This window comes from Pinus tabuliformis, chromosome 6 (genome assembly GCF_031772625.1).
Source record: "Pinus tabuliformis cultivar Carrire ecotype Pingquan chromosome 6, CPIR1, whole genome shotgun sequence".
In the NCBI taxonomy this organism is placed as follows: domain Eukaryota; kingdom Viridiplantae; phylum Streptophyta; class Pinopsida; order Pinales; family Pinaceae; genus Pinus; species Pinus tabuliformis.
Window position 1 is genome coordinate 187,061,537 of NC_142292.1, and position 21,447 is coordinate 187,082,983.

Consider the following 21,447-nt stretch of genomic DNA (forward strand, 5'->3'; position numbering starts at 1 on the left):
ACACACTCATGTGATTGTTGGATATATTGTTAATTATCACTAGTCTTACATAGATAAGTTAAGTAATTGGGTAATAATAGGTTAAACAGTAAGGAACTTGGGTGTAATATAGATCACGCACCGAGTAGGGCTGCACGAAGGCAGCATCACAGGTTGTGAGGGACTAATAGATGCACGTAGCGACGTGTGCGCAAGGTTAAACTGCGGATCGCTAGAAGCTCATTAGACATCCCCAGGGTGCGGAAACTTGTTTCTAGCACCCTCCCATACTACTTGGGGTGAGACCTCAGTCCTCGCTCCGCTGACTATTGCCGAAAGGGCTAATAGTGCCGGCATTTGTTTGGCTAAATCACCTCTGAACCTGGGTCAAGCCCCCACAAGCCAATTATCAATCCTCCCCCCTAAGGAGCTTTTGGTCCTCCAAAAGCATGAAAAATAATCTGCAACTTCTCTATACCTTGTTTGCATCACAAGCATCTTGAAAAGGTCTTGCTTCCATCTCCTTCACCTTTGTTCTTTGAAGCCTTAAGCGTCGAGCCGACACTTGCTATCTTTGCAACCTGTAGTACATTGTTTGCAAATAACATGCTTGACTTTCATGACCAACTAATGACCCAAGCGACCCACACTTGCCATGAGTTTATAACACATACTCGGTGGTCAAGTTTACATCAAGATGGACACAACACTCTAGTTATGAAAAAAAGGCCAACATATCATTGTTGCTTCAACAAGTGATGGAAAACACATCATCGATGGACACAACACTCTAGTTATGAAAACAAGGCCAACATATCATTGTTGCTTCAACAAGTGATGGAAAACACATCATCACTGAAACACATGATTTAAAATAAGAAGGCCAGACAATATTTACTTTGACAAGTGATGGAAACACAACATCACTTTCAGAGTGTAAAATGAAACTCAAAGTAAGACTAGACATCATTGTTGCTGAACAAGTGATGGAAAACACATCATCGCTTTTACATTTCAAAATGCAACAAATGATTTACAAAAGCCCGACCATCAAATGAAAACATGTCTAGAAACCATTTTTCACTTATCAATGTGAATGGGTTGCCTCCTTTTGGTGATTTTTCTTGTCAAACAATTGTTTCACCTGGTTCATTCACCGACACTTTGTCTTTAAGGCGTTCCTCTAGATGGAGCCTCCAACAAGTGGCTTTTTGATGGCCATTTCTATCGCAATGACTACAATACATACTCTTCCTCCGTATTTGCTTAACTTGTTTCTTTTAATGTTTTTGAGAGGGTCTTTCACACCTCATCCTTTTGTGTGTTGCCATTCCTTTCCAACACTTAGAAAATGTATGGCTATGTAATCCACAAAAGCTACACGTTTTTCGATTCCATGCTTTACGTTCATCTTTAACAACATGATTATAATTGAAATGAACATTCGAATGTTGAGAGTGGTTATATCTTTCCTTGATGTCTCTGGTGTAAGTATGGTGATGAAATCTTGCCTTAGCTCTTTCCTTGCGATGGAAACTTCCATGGGATGATGGGTATGGGTTCCCATAATTCTCTTTCCCCGATGATTTCAACGATGTCTCAGAAGCATATGGTAACTTTGAGCATTCTCCTTTGGTGTATCTTGAGCCTGAAAATTGAGGTCTCTGCATAACCTCCAAAGGTTGAGTTATGCCTTGGTTATTAACACCAAGTTCTTTTTCCTCCTCGTGCCTTGTCCTTGTAAGGAGTCTCGTGTTTGTCCCTGTAATTGGGACCTCCAAATCTCCAATATAAATCATACTATGTGAAGATGAAACTGAAAGGAAATCAACATCTTTTACCTCCTTTGTCAATTTGGAAATAACTGATGAGGGTTGCTCATCAACTGTTGTTGGTGGTTCGCTTGCTATCTCCGTGCATTTCCCAACATCCCTTCTGACATACCCAAGTCCTATCTGACAGGGTAATTCCTCCACTTTGATGGGGTTGATAATGCCTTGGCCATTAACTCCCAAGCCTTTTCCTTCCTACCCCATTCTCTTCAACAGTTTGGAGCCAAATCCTGTGGTATGATTTTCGAAAACTGTCAGGCCAGGCAGTAACTCCATAAGCCAAAAATGATTCTTGTGTTCTATTTCATCAGGTAGGTTTTCATTATATACATGAGGGAGAGACTGTTTAGTTCATCTCCCAATGACTGTTCATATTTCTTATTTATCTATTTACATATATTCACCCAATCACAAGGATTAGGTGTCAATATTCCCCCATTTAATCTGAAGGGATGTTGGTGAGTCCAAGCATCATTCTGAATTGTTCAAGCTTTTCTCTTCCAAGCGCTTTAGTGAAGATGTCTACAATTTGCTCATTTGTGGAACAATGACGGAGATGGATTGTTTTGGCCTCAACATGATGTCGAATCAGATGATATTTAGTATTGATGTGCTTCGTTCGATCATGAAACTTTGGGTTCTTGGCCAACTTTATTGCAGAGGTATTGTCAATCATGAGTGGAGTTGATTGTACTTGTTTTACCTGTAAATCTTCAAGAATTTTCCTTAGCCACACAATTTCTTTTGTTGCTTCAACTGCTACCACGTATTCTACTTCTGTTGCGGAATCTACTGGAACTAATTGTTTGCATGATCTCTACGAGACAGCTCCTGATCCAAGACTCATAGCATAACCTGAAGTAGATACCCCAATTTCTTTGTCTCCATCGACGTCTGAATCAGAGCATCCAATCAAACTGAAGTCGTCCACCTGTGTATACTTGATTCCAAAGCCTTTAGCTCCCTTCAAGTACCTTAGAACTCTTTTTGCAGCAAACCAATGTCCCTCACAAGGCTTTTGCATAAACCTAGAGAGGATTTCAACAACAAACGAAATGTCTATTCTGGTAGTAGTTAGGTAGTTGAGACTTCCTACAAGTTGTCTATACTTTGTTGCATCCTCAAATTCTTTTCCTTCAATAGATGTGAGCTTTAATTTTTGTTCCATTGGAGTAGTGAGAGGATTGCACTCTGTCATGACAGACCTGCTCAACAGATCTTCAATGTATTTCCTTTGAGAAAGAAATATGGACTGCAAATGTTGGGTTACTTCAATGCCAAGATAGTAATGAACATAGCCCAAATTAGTCATTTCAAAACTTTTCCCCAATTCCTTCTTTATGGATGCAATGTAGCTTTCATTGTTCCCTGTCATCAAAAGATCATCTACATATACCACAAGATATACAACTGTTTTGCCAACTTTCTTGACAAATAAGGTTGCATCATCAAGATCATAATGTTTGAAATTGAGTTTTAGAAGATGCTCAGTTAGTTTTTCACACCAGGCTCACGGTGCTTGTTTGAGGTCATACAAGGACTTCACCAGTTTTCATACTTTATGTTCATGTCCTTTCATAGCAAATCCTTCAGGCTGGGACATAAAAACATTCTCTTTTAGATCTCCATTTATGAAAGTAGTTTTTACATCCATTTGGTGGACTTTCCAACCGTTCTGAGCTGCTAGTGCAAAGAGTGTCCGGATGGTAGCCCATTTTGCTGTGGGGGAAAAGTCTCTTCATAATCGACCCCTTCCTTCTGTGCAAAACCTTTTGCCACAAGCCTAGCTTTGTGCTTGTCAAGTGAGCCATCAGCTTTATACTTGTTCTTGTAGACCCATTTGCAGCCAATTGGTTTGGTTCCTAATGGAGGATCAACCAGCTTCCAAGTGTTGTTCTTTATGAGGGCATCATACTCCTTTTGCATTGCTTCTTTCCATTCATCATCAGAAACAACTTCTTTGAAGGAAGTTGGTTCAAAATCTGTAGACAAGTTCAATTCACAATCATAAGAAACATCCATATCAACATGTGAATTAGAGTCATCCACATCACCTCCATTTTGCCGGTTTGAATTTCTAGTTCCTATCTTTCCAACCTCATCAGGATGAACACTTTCAAGTGTCTTTGTCAGCCACTTTGGGGGACCTTTTTCAGATGGTCCAGGCTGCTTCATTGATTGAGTTGGGACTAAATCAAGATTGAGTCTCCCAATTCTATCAATCACATCACTTAAAGCATCATCCATTGTTGGAGTTTCATACGGGGGAGAGCGTTCTTCAGAAGAAGATTCCACATGTTGATCTAGTATAGGAATCTCCCCTTCAAGATGTGGAATCTGATTATAAAATTCTTGAAATGATTTTGCTTATGCGAATCTATCCAAGCTATCAAGTTGCCACTCAACAACGTTGTCATTTTTGGATGATTCAAGAAAAATTACATCTCTAGATACAACAAACTTCTTATTTACTTCATCATAGAGGCGGTATGCTTTGGAGGTGTTTGAATACCCCAGAAAGATACACTTACGACTTCTAGCACCAAGTTTGTTTCTATGTACCTTTGGTATCAAGGCATAACAGGTGGAACCAAAGACCCTGAGATGCTTTACCGAAGGAACATGTCCATACCACATTTCATATGGAGTCTTGTTTCTTATAGCATTAGATGGACATCTATTCTCTATATATGCAGCACATAGAACAACATCAGCCCAAAACATTATCTTTAGATTTTTGAAGAAGAGCATGGATTGTACCATATTTAAGATTGTCCTATACATTCTTTCAGCTACAACATTCTATTCAGGATTATAAGGCACAGTTGTTTGATGTTTGATCCCAGTTGGCGAAGATAGTTTTCAAATTCATTTGATGGGTATTCTTTTCCATTATCAGTGCGAATAGAACTAATATGAGATTGTGCATCATTTTCAATCCATTTAGGAAAATTCTTCAATGTTTGAAAAGCATCAGATTTGTTCTTCAATAAATAAACCCAACACATTTTGGTGTAGTCATCAATAAATGTCATGATATATTTATTTCCATTTTCAGAAGGAACAGGCATTGGACCACATAAATCTGAATGAATGAGTTCAAGTTTTATATGTGCTCTTGAATGTGAATCATGAAAAGACTGTTTGCTATACTTTCCTAGAATGCAAGCATCACATTGCTTAAGTTTCCTAGGAATTGCAGGCAACCTAGCAACACCATTTTCTTCAATAAGTGGAGACTGTCATAGTTCAAATGTCAAAATCTAGCATGCTATAATAAACTTTATGGAAGTGTACCTTCTTCATGATGAGAATTGTACGAGCAGAGGTTTCTTGCAGCTTGAGAAGCCTTTCTTCTTCTATTCCCCTCATGACAAGTGAGTGGTCAGATGCTTTTCTTACCTCAAGCTTGTCATCAAACATATGAATGGGGTGACCTTGCTGGTGGATGTGGACCAAGGATAGAAAGTTTCTCTTGAGCTGTTGGGGATATAGAACATGATGCAGAAGAAAGTCTAGAAGACCAAGTAGTTTAAGCCTGATTGTGCCAAGCCCTGATGGCTTGATTTTTGATTGGTTTGCAAAGTATACTACTCCATCAGCATTGTGAGTGAAATCTTCAAAAAAATATTTTCTATGAGTCATGTGGTAGGTTGCTCCTGAATCAAGCAACCAATCATTTTTCCAAGAAGAAAGTGAAGCATTAAATAAATCTTCATTTACTCCAATGTTACATTGTGCCACAACATAGTGAGTGGATTTAGGTGCTTTACCTTTGTGTGTATCATCATTTTTACCTTTCTATGGGTTTGTTTTCTGCTCAATTTTGTACCATGGTAGCTTACATGTAGATGCGTCATCTGATCCATTTCTTTTGTAGCGTATGTAGTGCAAATCTACCTTTTCTCCTTGAGAATGTCTGCCCCCTTGGCTTTGAAATATCTTCCTCTTCCTCTTCGACCACCTCTTCCTCTTGTAGAATCTTGAGCAGGATGCTTTTCTTTATGAGCAAGGCACACAGCCTCTTCAGAAGATTCAAGGGCTGTCTTCTTTCCAAAAGCTTTCTCTCATTCAGCAAACTTTTTCACAAGAGAGTCAATGGTTATATCTTTGAGATTTCCATTTGCTTGCAATGATTCAAGATAATTGGAGTAAGTAGGATAAAGTTCCTTGATAAAAGCGATAAGAAGAATATCCAATTCAACCTTAGTGGATTTTATATCATGCGTTATAGACTTTACTTCAGATGCAAGAGCAAGAGGATCATTATTTTACAGTTCAAGAGTGAAGAGTTTAATCATGAGTTGAACAACTTCAAGTGCAGAATGTGAGTCATAGAGTTCTTTCAGCTTTTGTAAGACTTCAAAGGCAGTTGAATATGACGAAATATGATGACTCACCTCTTCATTTACAGATGCTGCGATTAATGCATAAGCTTTGATGTTCTTGTTTTCCCAAATGATGAGCTCTTTGTCTGAGGTAGGCTGTACTGGTTCATTTTCTCCATCTCTAACACACACTCCTTTCCACAACTCATTGAAAATGAGGGTGTGTTTTATCATCCGGGACCATTCAGGATAGTTCTAATTGCCAGTGATAATTATTCCCACCATGGATATGATTGAATGCATTCTGTAAAAAAAACTTCTTGTGATAGAAAAATAATTCTGCCAATATACAGTAAAATTGTACTTCTGGTGGTAATTTTCTTTTTTTAGATTTAAAAAGGGAGTTTTTTCCATGTACAATACTTGTCTTTAATGAAAATATAAAACATAGATCAACTATGCATTCTCAAAAAAATTTCAAATTTCATCCTCATCATTTTTCTGCAACATTCTTGAATTGTTTTACATGAAAAGGCAACAAAGCTATCTGAATTTGGTCTTCACCAATCAAATCTCAATGTATATACTATAAAACTTCAATACAATACATGACATATCCACACTAGAAGTAGAACTCAGCTCCACCTATCACTCAAGATTTATGTCGGATTCATCTCCTTTGATGTCGGCCCCCTTATATGCCAACCATCATATATATATATATATATATGACAAAATGAAATCTGATATCAATATCATATGCCGTTCTGAAAAATATACCATACGCTGATGTAGAGAAGAAAAAGAACAACGAGGAGCACTTGATAATATGGAATATTAAGCCAACTTTATGTGAAAAATTTCAAAGCATCATTCACGCAGCAACGTTCTTCAGTCCAATGGGTGAAGACCTCGCAACAAACGATGAACCCTTCGATATTGGGAGACCATCAGTCGACGTCCCTACAAGCACACGTCGAATTGCTGAAAACAATGCCATTTCCACTCTGGGGATTACGATTCGAATGGGATTCGAACCAGATTCTGACCACAAAAATGCTTGATGTGAATTAGCTTGTGAGCTTGGTCAGTTGGCCAGTGTTAAAAAATACCAGAGCATATATGCTTATGACTGGAAGCTAATGACTGGTATCAGTAAGAATCACCTCAGGGAAAGAGCTCTTTAATTTGCATATTAGTGTCTTAAAGACCAAAGAATGAACCGATCAAAAGAATAAAGAGACAGACATACAGATTGGAATGATTCCTCAAATGGACTGTATGGGCTTACGATAATGGTGGAGGTGATAACATTCAATGAAATAAGTATGGTAGAAAACGTTATGGTAGAAAACGTTTATGGACAATCCAGAGAACTAGAGAGCGCAGGCAGTGCCAGGCCCTGAATTATATGGATAGCTAATTGTATGGACGAGCAACGCTTCTATATGGAGAGCAGACTAGGGAATTACAAGTGACATAAGAGCTGACAAAAGGAGCTGGCTCTGATACCATGTCAGGCCAGGTAGTAACTCCATAAAGCAAAGATGATTCTTGTGTTCTATTCCATTAGGTAGGTTTTCATTATATACATGAGGGAGAGACTCTTCAGTTCATCTCCCGATGACTGTTCATATTTCTTATTTATCTATTTACATATATTCACCCAATCACAAGGATTAGGTGTCAACAAAAACAACGAAATCATCATCAAGAAACATACATGAATTTAGAGAATTACTTTTTGCCTAACATGGGTCATGCTGTAGCTTTTCCAAGGTCTCGTCCTTTCCTTGCAGTTGTCGCAGCATACTATGTTTTTCCTCTCTCTCTTCTTGTAGATGCATCTTCAATTCAGCATTCTCTGTTTGAAGATTATGGTTTTTTTGCTTCAGTTCTTCCATGGCCTCTTATGTGGCTTGCAACTTAAGCTACAATCACTCCTTTTCTTCTGTCTCTTTATGTAGAGTTTCATACATTATCTCTACCCTTTTGGAAATTTTTAACATGGTCTCGTACATCCCTTTTTCATCCTCTATCGCTACACGTTCCATTGTTCATGCTGCAATTCACATAAACGCAAAGATCGCTCTGATACCACTTGCTCCAAGTCCGGGTGTGATGAAGGACCCTTCCAAGACCTTTTACTTTCGTGATGTGTTAAATTGCATTTTTAAAAGAACATGAATGAATACATATGCATGCTATAAAAAAGAGGAACATGTCAGTCATCAACACATGAAAACATAAGCCATTGATAATGAAGTTCGTCCAGGAGGGACTATGTCTCCTGGCCCTGGTGTCAAGATGGTGTAGGTAATTGCAATAAGTGTTGTCGATAGTGATGATGTACATAGGAGGTGATGTCACTATTATACAAGGAAAATTCCCTCATGCAGGAGTGGTTCAAAGAGATGTTCCACTACAGGAACTCTCAGTCAACAAGACTCCTATCAGTACGACACAAAACTAATGCATGATGAGCATCCCGCCAACATGGCATAAAAAGGATCTCAAATAAAACATGCATGGAAACACATGATTATCCCATAAACATACAACGAAGGGACCTTAGAACATAACATGAAGAATAATGACACAAGTACATCACATAGACGATTCTGCATCACATCAAGCATGAATCATGAAAACAAGTAATAAACAAGATCCCTCATCAACATCAAACAAGGATCTATGCAGCACAATGCATAGCAAAAGAAGTACATGAAAAAACTGCATATACCTCACAACCAGGGCCCTCCTACAAAATGTTGCCTCGAACTACGTGCCAAGATTCTGCCTCCTCTGTCTCGAAATTTGTGCCTACTCCTGGTTCATCCATGCCTCCACACTTAAGAAAATGACAGTTTAAATATTTTTTTCGAGGCAGATGTCCCAAAGATGACCATTGGTGCATTGGTTAAGTTTGGATGATTGTTGAGGAGGGGTCGGGTGATCAAACCCCATCGCTCCCTTTTGTTTTTACATATAATGGTTATTTTAATTAATGGGAGGTGGGTCTGCCAGTTTGGTGGCCTGTTCCCTTAACTTCTGCCATGAATATGGATTCAATGAGGGTGACGTGGAGGGGCGGCGGGGTTGACAGCTCGTGCCCCCCACATGTTTATGGTTACATTGGTTGTGTGGTTCCGAGGGTGGCGGCGTCATGGCCGCCCACCCCATGATGGTGTTTGTTTGATGGTTTGGTAGTTCCAGGGGCGGCGAGGTCATGGCCGTGTGCCCTATATATATATATATATATATATATATATATATATATATATATATATATATATATATATATATATATATATATATATATATATATATATATATATATAGATATATATATATTCTTTGTTATGGGATTTGAGGGGTGGCGGGGGTGGTGGCCCACCACCATATATATATATATATATTATTTTAAGAAAATGGGGCCTTTTAAAATTATTCGGATTTTAGGCCGAAGGAGAAAAATTAACCGGGCCACAAATTCGCCCAGAATCTGGCCCAGGTTGGTTGGAATCCAGTGGCCGGGTTCTATCCAAACTGTGGCATCCTTAAGCCTGCCCAGTCAGTGAAAAGTCAACCAAACATTGACTGCTTTTAACTTTTGCATACGGACTCGGTTTGATGAACCGTTCACATCACCATGATCAGCACGATGAGATATTTGCTCTAGTTCTAGTTTGAAGTCATTCTCATCACTTTGATTTTCGAGCTTCCATCAGCCCTCTTTGTCTTGTGTGTGTCTCTGGAGCCACCTGGATCAAATTATATGGAAAGAAATGATAATTTTATAATTCACCTAGATTGTAATGTTTCTTTAAAAACTATATAAGTTCATGTTATCATATATTAATGTCTTATGATATCATATAAATGTAATTTTAATGTAGATTAAATAATCATTATTGTTAGACAGTAGGAAAATCTATCAAAACTCTGTTGTCAAACTATTAGTGGAGGAAATTATTACTAACTGCTATTTGCGAATGAAGGCTAACTCATCACTATTATTCAAGAAAAATCATGCCACCTAGAATTAGTCGCTAGTTTTCCATAAGGGAGCATGCTTTCACTGCTTCCAAATGCCTCTGGTTCTTGGGTGGTTAACATTTTTTCTTATATCTGAGGAAGATAAACTCTTAGCTAAGTAGATACCACCAAAGTCTATATACATTTCTTTTAACAATGATTTCATTAATATACAAGGAAAATTAAAAAAAAATTAAGATACAAATTTCTTTATACTTAATATATTTGAAATTAAGATGGTTTTATAACTTTTCATGTGTAGCTAACATTAAATAAACTATTGAAAGATGAGGAAGCTTAGAAAATTTTATTTGGAAACATCCTTTTGTTTTTTTTAATCTACCCACATTTTTAGTGATAATAAAAAAAAATATGTATTTACACCTATGCATGTGTATTTAATTTTAAATAAACTATTGGAAGACGAGGATGCTTAGTCAATTCTACTTGGAACCATCTTTTTGAGTTGTTTTCACTACCCTTGTTGTTAGTGAGTATAAGAAATAATATATGTTAAAAATAACACATACGAGCGACATCAAATATAACTGGCTCTCTCTTTCTCTCTCTCTATATATATATAGTAATTGGTTTGCATAGAGTTTCCTCAATTTCATATTTTTCACAAATAATAATCATTCTCATGTGTGTGTAAGCCAATTAACTATTGTAAGAAGAAGAAACAAAGGAAACTCTATATTGGACCATTCCTCATTGTTTTGTATCAACACATTAGGTAAATAGTGAATTGAAATATATCAGGCACACACACATACATGCAAGTGTGCACGCACACAAATGCAAATGTAGATCTATCCCAGATCAATAAATTTTAAGCATTGAGGGATTTACATAATGACTGTGTTTTGATACATCTTAATGCTTAATAGATATGGAATTAAGATATATATGGTATCGTATTAAAAATTCAAGATACGTATTATTCTTGGGAATTTTAAAGTGAAAACCTTGTCTTACCTACTTATAATGTTCAAGTCATATATCTATATATATATATATATATATATATATATATATATATATATATATATATATATATATAAAGGCACCCAAATTTGAAGGCATTTTAGAGATAAGACTAATGTATTTCAAAGGTATTCACAAATAACTTAGCATCATAAATGTAGAAGAGATAGTAAATATGACGTTGTTTTTTTTAATATTTGTGAGAGGTGAGGATAATGAGATGTTATTAGATCATAGAGGAATGGAGAAACTTCAAGTGATAATGCACATTTTTCAAAAGCACATAAGTATTGGGTTAAATAGGTAAATTATATAAATCTTTTGAGAATTCTAAGTACTAATTGAAGATTACTTGTTAAGGTCTATACAAGAATCCAAAATCTTAGTCATGATATTCGGAACCTTCCATTCTACATTCTTGCCATTGATTCTAGAAAAAGTAACTCTAAATCATTTGATGATTTCAAGTTAATATATCTATGTAATTACATTTATGCAATAATTTCCAAAACCACATCATTAAGAGTTAAAAAATTTCTTACATAATCTATATCTCTTGAACAATTTGGTATTTTTCTGAGATGGAAATTCCATGATGCAATTTGAGTAATGCAAGAAAGTATCTCTCCAAATCAAAGGATAAGGAAAAATAATTATACTTCAAGTTGTTGAGCCTTATTCATACTGGGTTTACTATTAAATTGGTAAAATAGATTATGAATTATCTTGATCTAAATTTAAACAGGAATAGTACAAATTACAGATAACCCCAGAAATAAAAAGATGCAGCAGAAATAACACTTCATTTCATTATTGTTAAATACTAAAATATGCTTACAAATAGAATGGAAAAAAGACTAGCTCAGGCAATGGCAGCTTATCTCTGAGAAGAGATGTGGTGGCTACATGCCTCCAAACTATGTTACAATGAGGATCAAGGGCCTATTTATTATTGAAAAACACAATAAAACCCTAAACAACCAAAAACCTAACCCGGGGAGATGTAACACCAAGCATTTGTGGGCCTTGTTGTGCTTAGTTGGGTTGTCAACTTCCCGAGGTCATAACTTGGTCATATTATCTTTATTTGGCACGTACAGGTTTTGTCGTAGGCCCCATCATATGGATATGGCCTTGCAGTGGTGTTACCAGGAATAGTGTCTATGTAGAACTGGTAATCCCACTAAGGCTGGTAGCTACCTTAGAAACAAACAAAGTAAAATTACTTTCGTTTTCCTTTATGAGAGATAGATGAGAGAAGAATAAAGGAGACCAACCTCTGTCTTGCGCTTGGTTCCTTGCTCGATTCCTCTCTCTTCTGATAGTCCTTTGCTACTTGCTTTCTTGTATACCCAGCCTCACAGAGTACCTGTAGAATCAAAGCAGCATAACACTATACGAGAACATAGATCTATTATCATAAACAATTTAGGCTCAGATGTAAATTGACCATACAAATGCATAAAAACATAAATCACACAAGAGTAAGGAGGAAAATGTGAATAGCTTTATTGATAATCAAGAAAGAGCCAAGAGAGTTACAACCAATTGTTCCGACCCAGCATCATCCTCTCAGCAAGTAAGCCCTTCTTCACCTCATGAAAAGCTTAGATCACCCAGCACTATGATGTTGCCTCAAGAAACCAACAACGATTCCATACAAGATGCAAAATTCCAGCCTCCGGATCTCTGGGATGAGGGATCGATATATAGATGTCTGCAAGGGAGATGAGTCAGCTTGTGATTTGATTAGTGTCTTCCCTCTGATAGTTCTTGATTCCACTTGGAGATTGATGATCTCTTACTCATCCCTGGTCGAATTCAGATAGGCAAGTGTCACTGGAGAAGTTTCTGGATGATTCCATGCTTCTCCACCTTGCGGATTGACCCTACCATTTGTCCCTTCTCTCCCATCGCACCCCATAGAACGGATTTTTGAAATGCAACGCACCTACTGTGTGTATTTAGGTGGGATGCAACGCACTTTTCCTATGGACCAGGTGAAATGGTCTAGTTTTGACCAATTCTGAGTAGTTTTTCATGGAGAACTTCCAAGAGATGTTGTAATCAGTTGACCTTGTTCTTTTAGGGGTCGGAACAACACCTTTAGGGACTTAGGAGCCCTTGGTTTATGGACATTTTATGCTTGGGGTTGCAGTGCCCAAAAATGTCTATAACAGTTTCCCCCTAAAGCATGAGGTTGTTAATCTTTTGATGTCGGGTGAAATGCTTTATCATGAGGATCCGATGTTCTTTCAAGCTAGAAGGAGACCTGTAATAAGATACAATACAATCCATTATCTTCATAATTTTTTCATGATCTAGCTGAGGCAAGCATTCCCATGCTCAACTTTATAAATTCATTTTTCATGTACATGAGACAGACAATCATCTGAGTGTAGACTGATGATTCTGGTAGAGACATCATCCCTTAGATTGGATGATTATCTATGCAGAAAGGATGTACATTTGATGTATTTATCTTCCTGAACATATATCGCAACTCGGATGGATGAAACTAGATCCGGGGTCTTCAATCTCGTTCGATCTTCACTCAAAGTACAAGTTAATCCATGTGAGAGATGTTCTGGAGTCGAACATGGAAAGACATCGCCTGATTACCAGCCAATGATGTAAGCTATTAACAGGCGCGAGAGGAATCACCGATAATGATAATGATCCTCAAGGTACTGCAGTACAATTCACATGGTGTGAATAAGGGACTTGGCGTCGAACACCATGCAAAATCTTTCGGTCAAAGGCCATTGATGTAAATCCTGTCGCCGGAAGTGAGAAACTTGCCATTGAGGCATGCAAGCTTCAAAGTACTGAAAGGGGTGTTCCTAGATCGACTTCTTGGATAATGAGTTGATGTCGATAAGAAGCGATCCATCATAGGAGGGCCTTAATGAATCCCACATCGATGACACGTAACAGAGCAAATGATTTTAATGGAGGTGAAAACGATCTGGTGATATATGGTTCAGGGTGGCGGTCATGAAAGAATGGAGCGTAAATGTATTGCAGCGGGTGAGACATAGATGAATTCTTTGAGTGACTTCTCTTGAACATATCGGCGACACTGACATGACGGATCAGTAGCATTAACCCCAAATGTGGATGGTGTGATGGGACCATGGTGATGTGACCGTTGAATGGAACAACCCAACCCGACTAGGATGCGGAGTGAAAGTGTCATGTTCAAGAGCAACTTGCTACCAACAAAGTTTCTTCAAGTTTTCTTCCCAATTTTGCCCCAGTCATTGCTGACCAGTACCTCTTCATTTTTATCAAGCTTGAGGAGGATAACATATGCTTGTTCTATAATTTGCCCTTCGGGCAAACCCATCGCTATGTTTTAACGAGCCTAGCGATAGTGAAACTTGTTCCTGTCTGTTATGGACAAGTTTGTCGCTATTAGGTTTTAACGAGTTTAACGACAAAGATAACTTGGCCCTTTTCAATTTTAGAGAGTCTGAAAAGGGACGTAAAGAAAACTCCAAAAATCTTTTTTCGTCATCTAATCCCTTAAGTCCGAAAAAGTATAAAACAATACAGAAGGGATGAGTTTTCGGTACTTTTAACGAGCCAAACAAAACAAGCGCTCGATCGTTTTGTGTAATAATCCTTCAGTTCCAAAAAGATTAAAATCTAGAGGAGGAATAGCACTTCCGGTCACTTTAACGAGCTGGAGAGACCAATGGCTCGGCAATCTTTTCATATTTTACGAGTTGAAAAGAGCTTAAAGGAGACTCGTGTTTGAGGAACGAGTGATAAATTCGGGTAGCAGTTGATTCTAGGTAAGGTTTGGAATTTCCCAATCACGGCAGTGTTACAAGGATGGCTAACAGGATCACTCTTCGCAGTTGTTCCTCAAAAGGGGTAAACAATCAAGTGGAGGTGAATGATCGGCCAATACAAAGTGGAGGTGATGATGAGAACACGACCAAGGCTTCAAAGGCTGAAGTACTATATTCACGATGAACAATGTAAACTTTGAAACGGGAACTGATACTGTTACCCGTTTCGTAGAGATAGCAAAAAAATGACCCGATTTTCAAAAGTGGTGATGCAGAATACACATGTTTTTTTTAGAACATGGTTTTTGGAACTTTAATTTTTTTTCATGTTCAAGGATGAAATCAAGTTTTAGAATGGTAGTGATTTTCATGCTGATTTTAAAAAGTGAGTATTCTGCATCACACCCTTTTTTTAAAAGACCTATTTTTTGACTTTTAATTGTCTAGTGTGTGAAATGTAAAAAATTATTTTCTAAATTTGATAGTTTTTGAAGTCATCATTTTATTCATATTTTCTTGTTCTCTATCTTAATTTTTTTTTTTTTTAGGGGGGTTTTTATTTTTTTGCGTTTTTAAATTAGAAAGTCGATAGTTTGAATTTTAGATAATCTACATATTTATACATCCTTAATTAATTTTTCAATCCACATGAAATAATTGTTTCTAAAAAACAACATTTTTTAACAATGGACATAAAAATAACCATTTTTAACATAAATATAACAAAAAAACTAAACGTTTTGATAATTTTTTGCTAGAATTAACATGTCAAAATCACAATTTTAATACAAAAATATTAACTAAAAATGGTCAAATAATAGTTTTTTTTATGAATTTCATGTCAAAAAAATAATAATAACTATTTTTTTTTCAAAAAATAATAATTAACTTAAAAATCAATGCGAAAATCACAGTTGTGCTCTCTCTTTCTTTCACATACTAGACTCTTGATGGAAATTTCACCTCTTTTGAACTTTTCCAATCTGAGATTAGCTTCTTATCACGTAAAGCACTTGAAATATTTGTAGGCATGAGCTCAGGTGGAGTTCGTTCACCAATGTTTTTTGAAGGTACACCTTTAAGACTCTTTGGTCCAGAAAGATTCACAGAAATTTTCCTTGATGCCATTTTCCTATAAAAAAACACATAAATTAGTAAATAAAAAAACATATTAACTTAAGTTAACAACAAAAATATACCATAAAATTTTTATTTGTATAATCAGAATTGCCCAGCCACCTCTAATGGGCAGGCGGGTCGATGGGCGAGCGGGAGGTCAGGTGAGGGATAATGAGACTAAGTGCACAATTAGGCAAGTATGGGCGAGCCCCTACCCATGCGCCCCCCACAACCCCCTGAAGACTACATTGAAGCCTCGGCCCCATTAACTTATTCCTCTCACGAGAGATCTCTTGTCTGGATTCACTACACATTAATTATTAAAGTAACACGCCTGATCCAATCTCCGAAAATGATGATGATGACAAATCCCTCGATATGATTACCAAGTTATTGTACTCCCTGCATCCATCAAATCTGTGTTTTCTCTTTGTTTCGCTCGCCAACTCTGTATTTCTTCGTGGTCCATCCTTTGCATGCCACGCTAGATGTTTGTTTTCAGCTGAATTTTCTGTTTGAATGAAGCTTCCCCCCTCCCCTTCCCTCACCCTACCGCCTACCGTCCCCCCACACTCCCGCGCCCCATCCCCCCTCGCCCCCCGCCCCCCTCCATCCCCCCAAACCCCCGCCCCCTCCCCCCATCCCCCCGAACCCTCCCCCCCTACACCCCCCAACCCCTCCCTGCGGCCGCCCCTCACCACTGTGCCCACACCCGAACCCCTGCCCAACTGTACCCTTCCCCAGCCCCCAAATACATGTAAGTTGAAACACACAAACTAACAAATGCATGTAATAGAGGAATAACAAAGCACAAAAAAACCAAAGCACAAAAAGCCAACAAAATATTATTCGACTTGAAAAACATTAAAAATAATTTCTTTGCAAACAAAAAATCATGTACTTAATAGTCTCATTCATCTATATCTTTCTTTTTTTTTAACCACTTCATAGACTTTAATCTCTGTAATTTTCTTCTTCACATTTTTCTACAACTCCACATCATAACAAGTTTCACAAGTCTTGGTATGATGTTAAATGACTAGAGTTTTACATCTTTTTGCAGAATGTTAGATGACTAATGGACCCAGCGAATGCACCTCCACTTCTCAATGCCAAATTTTAAAGCATGAATCTCAAAATGTCCCCTCTACAATAAGGGAGATATATTAAATGTTTAAGGTACAATAGAAAAGATATAATAAATGTTCAAAGTGTGTTAATATTGTTGCAAATCAACACTGAGATTTGATAATTAATGTTATTAAATACCTAGAATACAAATTTATTTAATTAAACTTAGATGTTCAGTACCACTTAATTTTCTTTTAATTAAATTTTGATTTTAATTAATTCTTATAGAAAAATGTTATTATGAATGTTCTTAAAATAATATTTTTTTATTAACAATAACACATATACTCAAATAAACATATCATTTTATCAAAATGTCATTTGTAAATTTTACAAAACGCATGTTATGATCTTTATTATTACTTTCAAAAATATTTTTCCATATAAATACTAATACACAATACAATTATAATAAATCACTTCACATTTTTTATATTTTGGAAATAAAAATATTTATTTATTTGTTTTATTTACTTGACATTCTCACTTTTCAAATACTTCACCAACTAAAAGATTGAAATTTCATTTATGAAGGACACGGAAATCAATTGTTTTAGGTACGATCTTCTCATAAACAATGCAATTTACAAAACATTATAGTAAACTATAGCAAATTCCGCAATTTTTTCAAAATCTACTGCATTTATTAGAAGTGTCGATGCTGTGGCACGGAATAATAGACAAAGAATCTTTAAATCAAACTCACGGGAAAACAGTCTTCAGACTCCCAATTAAGATCATACGTGTGCACACTAAGTGGTATCTAGTTTTCGAGGGGCTAATCGACATCCACTTCGAACGCCCCAAGAAAGGTGACAGATGTCCGATCAAAAGACGCCTGGGCTGCTGTATTTTTCGCGTGGCTTCTGGGTTTAATGTTTCACTCTGTCCATATATGCTCTAACAATCCTTAATTTTTAGCCCCGGGGGTGCCCCGTGGTCGGGCGGGCGGGGCGGCCCCGGGGTGCCAAAATATGTATTGTGATAGATCGATGCCACATCCTTAATTTTTCGGTTAGAGAGATCCATACCTTTGGTATTGATAAGAAAAATCAAGAACTTGAGAGATCCATACCTTTGGTATTGATAATAATAGTCAAGAACTTCTACATAAAGGCCTTTGATCAGAATTCAGATGTTCATGATAGTGCTTAAATCCACTTAAACAAATTGTTAATAAACGTTTTAAATGATATTAATGTGTAAGACAATTAAATATCGGAGTCGATGGAAAATAGTATTTAGTATTAGAAAACAAACACTCCATCCGATGTGCAAAATGTCCAATAATTTCGTCACGCAATTCAAAATGATATATCAAGAACTTGAGAGATCCTTGGTATTGATAATAACAGTCAAGAACTTCTACATAAAGGCCCTTGATCAGAATTCAGAGTATTTCATTCGTATTGCAGGCGAGCGTTTGTTAAATTGAAGTCATTCTTTCGTAATGGGGAAAGGCGGTAATTTTCTCGAAAAGAAAAATCACGAAGACAGTGTATCCTCAAACGGCACCTCGAGTCCTCATCTCCTTTCGCCTTTTCAGATGGGTCCGCTATTCAATCTGTCTCACAGGTAATTTACTATGTCACAAATTTCTAGTCTAGTTTCAGAGCAAGTAATTTATATAATTTTCTGCAAAGCCAGTGAGCTTCAGGTACTAACTCATGTTCACGTACCTGCAGGGTTGTGTTGGCTCCCATGACTCGATGCCGTGCGCTCGACAACATCCCGCAGCCCTGCCACGTGGAGTTCTATTCTCAGAGAACCACGAGAGGAGGCCTCCTCATCACCGAGGCAAACGCAGTCTCGCAGCAAGCCATTGGGTATGCTCTCCTCATTAGCTACGCCATTTCTTTCAGTGATGAAATAAATCGAGAGTGCTTTGGCATGCAGTTTCTCCTGAAAAAATTACATTGATAATGAAAGACTTTTATGTAATGCTCTGCAGGTTCCCGCATTCTCCTGGCATTTTCAACGATGAGCAAGTCAAGGCCTGGAAAAATGTTGTAGACGCAGTTCATGAGAAGGGCGGCATCATTTTCTGCCAGATATAGTGTTCCTCATGTTACATGATACAGTGTTCCTCATGATACAGTGTTCCTCATGTCGTAAGCGGCACCCCCGGGCCGCCCCGCCCCGCCCGACCGGCGGCGGGTCGATTCCGAGAATCGACCCGCCGCCAGTCGGGCGGGTCAGGGCGGCTCGGGGGTGGCTCTGCCCCCGTGCAACGCCACCCCCGGGCCGCCCCGCCCCGCCCGACCGGCGGCGGGTCGATTCCCGGAATCGACCCGCCGCCGGTCGGGCGGGGCGGGGCGGCCCGGGGGTGGCCCTGCGCGGGCGGAGGGGGAGGCGGACTGTTAAATTTGTTTCAACTAAGAAAAATTACCCTTCAACACGAAGCATATTACATATTGCAGTACAAAAAATAAATATAATTCTTTTGATATTTATATTTTTAACAGAAAAAAGTCGTAGAAACAAAACCTTTTTAAATTGAAAAATTAAAAAAGAAGAAGGTGTATTTAAAAAAATTTACTGAATTTTAAATTTAATATTAAATTGAATCTTAACATAAATATAAACTTTTTATAAAATCATAATGCAGCAATGTAATTACATATTACAAACAAAAATAATAATTTTTTATTATTATTAATTTAAAATTTTAATTAATTTTCAAAATGATTGTTTTTCAATATATAGATTAGAAATATATAGATTATTCAAAACTCAAATTACAATAGACTAAACTAGATTTATTATATTAATGATAGTAGGATGTTTTGTTGAGTTTTATGTGAAGTATGAAGGTTGTTAATTTAAAAGTTTATAGTTATGGAAATTTAATTATATTAAAGATCAATGTAAATATATTAATAAACTAAAGATATATCTGCTATAAAATTGAATAGTTTATTTTATATTTATATCAAAATTAATATATAGTGATGATGTTTTGAATAAAAATCAACTCACATTGTACCGTAATATTGACGAGAGTTCAAGTGCACGGGCGCAGCGCCACCCCCGAGCCGCCCCGCCCCGCCCGACCGGCGGCGGGTCGATTCCCGGAATCGACCCGCCGCAGGTCGGGCGGGGCGGGGCGGCCCGGGGGTGGCCCTGCGCGGGCGGAGGGGGAGGCGGACAGTTAAATTTGTTTCAACGAAGAAAAATTACCCTTCAACACGAAGCATATTACATATTGCAGTACATTCCTACAAAGAGAACTTCATTCCTACAATATGGAGAATATCCTCAACGAAAGAACTTTATTCTTACAGAATGTTATATCACATCTTGAAGTAAATCGCCACCATCAGAAATGCTTACCTATAATATGCAGGAAATCCCTAGAAGCAGAACTTCGTTCCTACAATATCCCATATGTCACATATTGCACTGTATCTCCAGAAGCAGTATTTCATTGCCACATTATTGAGCTATTCACATAGTACAGTACATCTCTGATTATCTACAAATGGAATTTCATTCCTTCATGTAGTATATTACTTGCCTTCATGATGCAAAATTGGTCCGATCACTGTTCCAACTTTTGAAGATTTATGCTCTGGTGGATACGGTACTGGTGTTCACAAAAGGATATAGAATAAGTTGGTTGTAAATAAGTTTGGGTTGGATTATGCTTGAGTTGCAATTTATCAGACAAAATTACATGTCCAGATCTAATAGAAAGCGGGGCAATGTCACATGGCTTAGACTTGGGAACAACTCAGATATACCAGATTTGGGAACAACCCAGATAGCTCAGATTTGAGAACGACTCAGCAAAGCCAAAGAGTAAGAGGATGCAGGCTCAACAAATACTAAGGTTAAAAATACATGAAATCTTAAAAGAAAGTTTGAATGAATATGTTGGCCGCGAATTATGATTGAACACGACAACTATGGCAAAATCTGCCAAATCTCAGCAAATTTGACCGAGGACATTTCCAAATAGGTGTGGTTTGCACCTATCTCTGAGTAGATCATTGAATTCTCTGAATATTTGAAGGAGAAAAGGATGCTTGAGAGGGTTGATTCTTATTAAATTGGGTTTCATATCAATTCTAATCATTAACAAAATTTCAGTTTAGTTGATTCTGTAGTGTTATAAAGTGATCTAATGATTCTGATGTTATAAAGTGGAAATATGAGAAAAAGGAAGAAAATACCCCACACAGATTAATTACCCAAGTTCCATCTGTCTCTGTAGGCTGATTAGCCTTCTGC

At 37.4% G+C, this 21,447-nt stretch overlaps 1 protein-coding gene across 1 annotated transcript; it reads left to right on the forward strand.

The window, feature by feature from the left end:
• Positions 1–18,612: 18,612 nt before the first annotated feature.
• LOC149258085 (12-oxophytodienoate reductase 7-like) lies at positions 18,613–19,271 on the forward strand. The gene is made up of 3 exons (XM_089400150.1): positions 18,613–18,789; positions 18,900–19,040; positions 19,166–19,271. Exons 1-3 carry the CDS (start codon positions 18,665–18,667, stop codon positions 19,269–19,271), a joined length of 372 nt encoding a protein of 123 aa, XP_089256276.1. The 5' UTR covers positions 18,613–18,664.
• The last annotated feature ends 2,176 nt before the right edge of the window (positions 19,272–21,447 follow it).